Source organism: Cornus florida, unplaced genomic scaffold (genome assembly GCF_030987335.1).
Source record: "Cornus florida cultivar Cherokee Brave unplaced genomic scaffold, ASM3098733v1 CherokeeBrave_3.0.0_Hap2_Chr02, whole genome shotgun sequence".
In the NCBI taxonomy this organism is placed as follows: Eukaryota; Viridiplantae; Streptophyta; class Magnoliopsida; order Cornales; family Cornaceae; genus Cornus; species Cornus florida.
Window position 1 is genome coordinate 88,011,200 of NW_026775572.1, and position 7,872 is coordinate 88,019,071.

General features: G+C 35.9%; 1 protein-coding gene across 1 annotated transcript; it reads left to right on the top strand.

Annotated features, from left to right (window-relative positions):
• The first annotated feature begins 211 nt into the window (after positions 1–211).
• On the top strand, positions 212–829 carry LOC132296514 (secreted RxLR effector protein 161-like). The gene has a single exon (XM_059794707.1). The coding sequence runs from the start codon at positions 212–214 to the stop codon at positions 827–829; it is 618 nt and encodes a 205-aa protein (XP_059650690.1).
• Positions 830–7,872: the final 7,043 nt, after the last annotated feature.

The window sequence follows — 7,872 nt, forward strand, 5'->3', positions numbered from 1 at the left end:
ACAAACACCTGATGGTATTTTTGTTTGCCAATCTAAGTATGTTAAGGATTTGCTAAAGAAATTTGGCTTGGAGGAAGTCAAATATGCCATTACTCCAATGAGCTCTTCTTTGAAACTTAACAAAGATAAAAAGGGCATTAATATGGATATTAAAAAATATAGAGGTATGACTGGTAGTCTCTTATATTTAACCGCAAGTAGACCGGACATCATGTTTAGTGTATGTTTATGTGCTCGTTTTCAATCTTGCCCAAAAGAATCTCATCTTTGTGCTGTTAAACGCATCTTTCGCTATTTAAGTTATACTACATTCTTAGGTCTTTGGTATCCTAGACATACATCATTTGAACTTGTTGGTTACTCGGATGCTGACTTTGGAGGATGCAAAGTTGATAGAAAAAGCACTAGCGGGACTTGTCACTTCATTGGACAATCACTGGTATCTTGGTCCTGTAAGAAACAAAACTCTGTTGCTCTATCAACGGCGGAAGCTGAGTATATTGCAGCCGATAGTTGTTGCACTCAAACGCTTTACATTAAGCAACAACTTGAGGACTTTGGACTTCATTTTGATCATGTTCCTATAATGTGTGATAATACAAGTGCAATTTGTATTTCAAAAAATCCGATTCAGCATTCTAGGACAAAGCATATAGAGATTAGGTACCACTTTCTTAGGGATCATGTCTCTAAGGGCGACATTGAACTTATGTTTGTCAATACGGAGAAACAATTAGCTCATATTTTTACAAAACCACTCCAAGAAGATAGGTTTTGTTTGCTTAGAAGGGAAATTGGAATGTGCTCAGAAGAAGAAATACAGCAGTGAAGCAAAGTAGTAGTAGAGCCATCTTTACACAAGGCAGAGCAGTCTCCACAGATGATATCAAATTGCTTGCTCTCGGGATCTAAAAAATTTTAAGAAAGAGCCTGCTCTATAAAAACAAGAGCCGGCTCCCCAACCTGCATACAAATTGGAATAGGAAGAGTCGTCTCTAGAAAAAGGTAGAGCCGGCTCCTTCAATGCTAATTTTTTTCCAACTCTCGAGATCTCCTCTGTAGATAATTGAGCCTGCTCAACAAAAAGGAAGAGCCGGCTCCTAAAATGCCTTAAACATCCAACTCTCGGCATCTCTGAAAAAGCCCAAAAGAGTTGGCTCTAAATATTTATTGAGCTGTCTCCAAAAATAGGTTTGAGCCGTCTCTAAATTTCTCCTTGAGCCGGCTGTTTCATTTTTTTTTTTGGCAAGGAGCCGGCTCTAAAATTTCTAAGAGCCGGCTCCACTTTTTTTTTTAGAGCCGGCTTCCAATGGCCAAAGAGCCAACTCAACAATCTAAGAGCCGGTTCCATTAGACTCCAAGAGTTGGCTCCATTTCCTACATACAGGCCCTCATGAATTACACTCTGCCTGTTGAATGTCATTTCTATTTACATCTATTCACTGTTGGGCATAATCTCATCCACTTCCAGAGAGCATCTCGGCTAAGGGATTCTTCATTCTCCTCTAGTTTCTTCACAAGTAAGTGAATTTCCATCTAATTCTTTCCACATTTCATAAATTCATTGCTTGTTTATTGAATTTTCAGTAATTAATTTTTTTTTTCATCCTTTGAATCCATCATTCCATGAATCCCTTAACTATACAGCAGCTTTTCTCTTCCATATGATATTTGCTTGTTTATGGTCTGTCATTTCAAAATTTATTCCACAAACTTCCATTTGTCCTTTAATCAATTTGCTGATCCATCATATTTAGATCAAATCTTGAGTTCTTGCATAAATTTTGTTATCAAACTCATTTTTTTTTTTTTTTAATCTTTTATTGTTTTTGTGCTTTATTATCTGAATTTATTTTTGAATAAATGTGATGACTTTGGTTCATTTGAGTAGTACATTTCACAATTCTATCGAATTTATACTCTTAAGATGAATTTATATATATTTCAATCCCTAGAGCATGTTATATAAATTTTTTTTGGTTTATCAAGCAAACATTTTAGGTTGTTCCATGCACTGACTTGTCAAAATTCCATATGCTTCCATTTAAGTTTAAATTTGAATCTTCTATTATGATTCCATTTTGGTTCTTCATGTCTAGACAAATTTTTTTTACTCAAAATTCTAACTGAGTGGGCATTTTAAAACTGGGCCTTTTCATTGGTTTAATTTGTTTTATTAATTCTAATATTAATCTCCAGTCTAAACTTATTTGAGATTTGAATTTTTTCATTGTCTTTTAAACTAGATTTTTATTCAGAGAATTCCTCTGTAATTTCAGTTTAATTTCTAGAAATGTCCACGGCTTCATCCTCACATAGAAAGAATACTTCTCGTGGACAAAAATGGTCTACTCAACATAATGATGAATCAGGCCCTTGTTAACCAAATCCTCCTCCACTTCAAATGTCTTCCACCATGCTATATAAAAACCCCACAAACAAAAGCATATATGACAAATTCTTTCAGCATTGAAAAGTGGCCACAGCAATGGTGTTGTCTGACACAATTTGCAATGATCTTCATCTCAACACCTATAGATTGTTTGATGCAATTGGCCTTGGATCATTTGTTGGGCTGAATGAAGGATACTATCCAAAATCAGTAAAGTTATTTTACACTCATCTTGAAGAAATGCCTGGAGAAGAAAAACTTAACTGCTATGTGGCTGGAATATATTTTCACCTTGATACAAACAGCATTGCTCGAATCCTTCACCTTCCCCCTATGGATGGAATTCAATTTTATTCTTATTTCAACTGGTTTAAAGGACAAGGTTTTGATAAACTCGCGGCTATTCGGCAAATGAGTTATAATTCTAATGTAACCAATACCAAAGAGGTCAACACAAAGCAATTAACTATGGAAGCTCGGTTGATTCACAAGTTCATCATGTACTCTATTCTTCCCAAATTCGGCAGTCGATCCAAAGTTTCCCACATGGACGTCTTTCTTATCTGGTGTGTCTTAAATGGCAAGCACTTTGATCTTGCATACATAATATTTCATCACCTTCTTACATGCAAAAGAAAGGAAAAGGTCTCTCTATATTATCCCATGGTTCTCTCTCATATATTTATGGCTAAGAAGGTTCCGCTTGATAGTCATGAAGCAGTCAAACCAGGGCCAAGACACATTCTCACTGCCTCAAATCTTGCGTCAATGGGGCTAAAAAGGGATTCCAATGGAGTGTGGTTTTATCCTAGGCAACGAAGGTTCAAAGAGGCTAGAGCTAGAGGAGAAGAGATTGAAGATGTTGATGATGGGGATGAAGATAAACATGAAAGTGATGATGATGATGAAAATGAGGAAGTTCCAGTTGAAAATCGTACCAATCGTGCTCTCTTGTTGGACATTCTCAAAGGCACTCGTCAAAACCAAGCCACTCTTGAAAAACAACAAACTCAACTTGACGAAATGCACATGGCAATCGCTCATCTTAATGAGGATTTTGCAGAATTTCGAAACCAATATGGACCTTCTTCTCCTTAGAACAGTTTTTCTTCGTTTCAAACCTTCTTTTGTGTGCACTTATTAGCTTTATTTGCTTTAGAGAAGCCTTTTTCTGTGTTTTATAAACTATGCCTTTATCTGTCATATGGTACTCGTGTTCACAGTCTCTTTCTGTTATCTATAAAATGCCATATTAACTCATCTTTTGCCCTTTAATTCATTCTTCTCTGATATTTCCTGAAATGGCAAGTTATTTTTCTTTATTTATTCATTTAGTCTCCCATTTTTTTTGAGATGACAAAGGGGGAGAAAGATGTGTTATGATGTGATATTCTATTGCTTGTTAAATATCTTGATTGATGCATATTGATAGGGGGAGTCTTCTAAAATGTCTGTGAAATTTATATGCTTTCAAATTGTCTAAAATAATTATTATAGAATCAAGCATGATATAATTTTCAAGATATGCTTATTGATAGGGGGAGCATTCCTTCTAATGCAACTCCATGTTGACTATAAACACATCAATGTTTTGTCATCATCAAAAAGGGGGTGATTGTTGGCCTAAGGATTTTATCTAAAGGTCAATCTTATGTTTTGATGATTACGAACCATTAATGATGTTTATGTACTAATATTTTCATTGAGTGAAGTATAGTTGATCAATCATTAAATCCTCAATGATGAGCTAGAAGTTCCATTTCAAGCATTCCAATCACTCAAGCAATGATTTCAAAGAAGCATCAAAGTGCAAAAAATTAAAGAAGACCTCGGACTTCAAAAATCATTCAAGCTTTTCAGCAAATCTTCATCAAGCCTAGACGATCATGGTCAAGAAATGAAGAAAAGGGTAGATAGGATGGTGAGAGCTTAAGGTTTAATGTCAAAGTTTAGATGAATATATTTTGAAGCTCAAAATTACAATTCATGCATATCATTCTCATTTCATCTTTCAAAGAACATAAAATTAGCTCATTAGGTTTGTGAACACATTCATATGAGCCTTACATCATACTGGGATTCATTTTAAGTCTCCTACTGAAAGTAGAGAAGGCTCTACAAAAATTAGAGAATGCTCATTAGGTTTTTGAACACATTCATATGAGCCTTACATCATACTGGAATTCATTTTAAGTCTCCTACTGAAAATAGAGAAGGCTCTACAAAAATTAGAGAAGGCTCAGGGGAAAGTAGAAATGGCTCTACAAAAGTAGAGAAGGCTCTACAAAAATTAGAGAAGGCTCTATAAAATTAGCTCATTAGGTTTTTGAACACATTCATATGAGCCTTACATCATACTGGAATTCATTTTAAGTCTCTTACTGAAAGTAGAGAAGGCTCTACAAAAATTAGAGAAGGCTCAGGGGAAAGTAGAGAAGGCTCTACAAAAGTAGAGAAGGCTCAGAAAATTATAGTAGGCTCTATTTCAAATAGAGACGGCTCTCAAAGCTATTTTTTAATGAAAAATGAAGCTTCCATCCAAAGAGCAGGCTCCCAAAAAGGAGAGCCGGCTCTCAAGGCTAGGGAGCCGCCTCCTCTTGTTTACAAGAGCCGCGGCTCCTTCTAGGGTTTTGATCTATAACGGAAACTTTTTCATTTATTGTTTTCCAACCACCTGCAACAGCTATATTGACCATTGTTTATCTATAAATATAGAGGTTGGTCTGCATCATAAAATACACTATTACAGAGAGCATTCTACCATTCTTGAAAAGCATTAAAGAAGCATTCGTTGAGCTTTCATTCCCTCTACTTTCATTTCCTCTCTTACATTTCATTCTACTGCAGTAATTCTGAGCTTCATATATATTCATCTTTACTATAGTCATGAGCAGAACTGTGTACTTCTATCTTTGAGAGATTTATTGTACAATCCATTTCTATTCCAAGTTATTGTAAAAGGGTTGGTGTGACCCAAAAGAAAGCCTAGGAGAAGGGTGTTCTCTTAGCAAGGAAGAAAAGCAAAGTCTTGCTTCAATTGAAGGTTTGCTTTCCACTATTAAGGAGAAGCTCTAGTGATTTTGGGAAGTCTCAAGGGGGACCTTAAGCCGAGGAGTAGGAGTTTCCGAACCTCGCTAAATCGCCGAGTTGTTGTTTGCAATCTCTCATCTCTATCTCTCTTATACTTGTGCCATACACTGCTTGAATATTTTAATTTCTCTGTGCTTAATAGTTTGTTAGATTTAATATTTTTAAATTGCAAAAAATTGGCCCTTGACTCTATTCACCCCCCCTCTAGAGTCAATTAGTGACTAACAAAGGTGTTTAAGACATACCTCTTAATGACCCCTTGAATCCATACAAAGTATCGGATAAAAGAAGTACGAGATCATGTCATTGGAAAAAAAAAAAAAAAATGATAACAATATCATCAACAACTACAAAACATGTCATCTAACCATATGTATACAATGCATGCCAGTGAAATGCATTGACATGCAAATGTCGCTCCCCATTTCTAAAACATTTCCGTTTTACCGTTCCAAACCGTTAATGCAACCCGACCCTAGCACCTTTGTGGTGCCACGAGAGAAGAATTGGCTAGTTATCCCCAACCACATGGCACCTCCATGGCGTCGTTGCGGGCCTAATGATGAGTGCTCAAATGTGACGCATTTTAGCACCTAAGCTAGGGCATTTTAGCCAATTCATCTATCTTACTTTCATGTCTTAAGTACTTCTTTGTGTTATTGCTTATTTTAGGTGAATAAAGTTCAAACAGGTTAACAAGAGCCATTTAGCCAATTTTGGAGCTAAGGAGCAAAGTTAGAAAGAAGCCAAGAAAATTGTCTTTAAAGAAGTTCGATCGATCGAAGCTCCCTTTCGATCGATCGAAGTTAGGTGGTGCCAGCTCAGCCAAGTGGATAAGGCCAAAGAAGATATTTTCGAGCCACGTCACCTTCGATCGATCGAAGTTAAGTGTTTGATTGATCGAAGATGTTCGATTGATCAAAGTGCATGCTGGCAGTGTGCTGTCTAATTCCCGAGCACGCCGATTTCTACCTAATTTGTATAACTGCGAATTTCCTCTAATCATAGGTTGTTTTTCTAACTTGGAGGCTATTCAAAAGAAGAATGTAATGAATTAATTGAAGATATTATCATTTTATCTTGTAATATTCATAGAATAGATATTTTTACATAGTTTTCTCTCTAGAACTAGGGTTTTGGGAAGAAAGTAAAGATGAAGATGATGATGCCAACCTCCAAGCTAGCCCTTGAGGGTTCCATGACCACTACAACGAGTGGCTAAATCCTTCACTTGGGGCTAGAGATAGCCCTTAAGTTTGCTTCCTAGACCTAATCTTTTGTACATTTTTGGGGATTTTAGTTATAATAAATGTTTTGATCTTGAATACATATATATCTTATGGTTTCTACTCGATGTGTATGGATTAATGCTTTCAATTGATCATTTATTTCTATCCATATGTCTATGTATGCTAGAATGGATGTTCATGTTTTAATGGAATTAATGCATGTCTATGTGTATTGATGTTGTTAATCTAGTGATGGTCAAAACATAGTACTTAATTGAGTACTCTTGTGATTTATTTGATAGTTCACACTTGTTTCTTGATGGATTGTGCCTCACCTTTAGTTTAATTAGTTTAATTTTCATGTCTCTAGCCTAGATGCAGTGTAATTATTTTAAATTCTTAGATAGGTGGACAATCTATTCTTGTTTCTTGATGTTCCATACTTATGAATGCAAAGAGTACATGTCTCTAGAATGTTGTGTGTGCTCTAATTGTGGTTAAATTGAATAGTTATTGGTCTAATTTGATATGTTGTGCTATTCACTAGATTGACTCGACAATCTATGCTTATTTGCCATCCATGCTTAGTTTTCAATGAGTGACACACACACACACACACATTTTACAACTTAAATGTCTACATTAATTTACAATTGCTAGTGTCTAGTGAAGTGAAGTTTAGTGGTGAACTCTAAACCCCAAGTCCTCTCTCTCATTTAATTTCCCTCTAATTTTTAGATTGTCATTTGTATGTTTTAATTGAACTCTAGTTTAATCAAGTCACCCCATCTTTGATCATTCGACCTACTACGCTATAATTGGTTCCAAAGCATGACCCCTTTCCCTTAGGACAAACCCTACTCACTCTTGCTATGTTTTTAGTGAAAAGTGGTAATGGCATTCTAGAAATTTAAACTTGGCCACACTTTTTAGCTTGTTGTAATACGGTCCAACACCAAGTTTTGGCATCGTTGGCGGGGATAGTCAACGTCGTACTTTGGAAACAATTAGGAATTGGTACTCTTTTGATCGCGTCTTTAATTTATTTTGATTTTGGCTACTTATTGTGTTTATTTTTGATTGGCGAGGTGCATTGAGCCAAGAGAAGTGAAGCAAAAGGATCCTAGAGTAATGAAGTAAGTAAGCCGAGTTAAGCTAAGC

What these genes read in the sequence shown, in the direction of transcription:
- LOC132296514 (XM_059794707.1), top strand. Translation starts at nt 212, where the DNA reads ATGTTTAGTGTATGTTTATGTGCTCGTTTTCAATCTTGCCCAAAAGAA.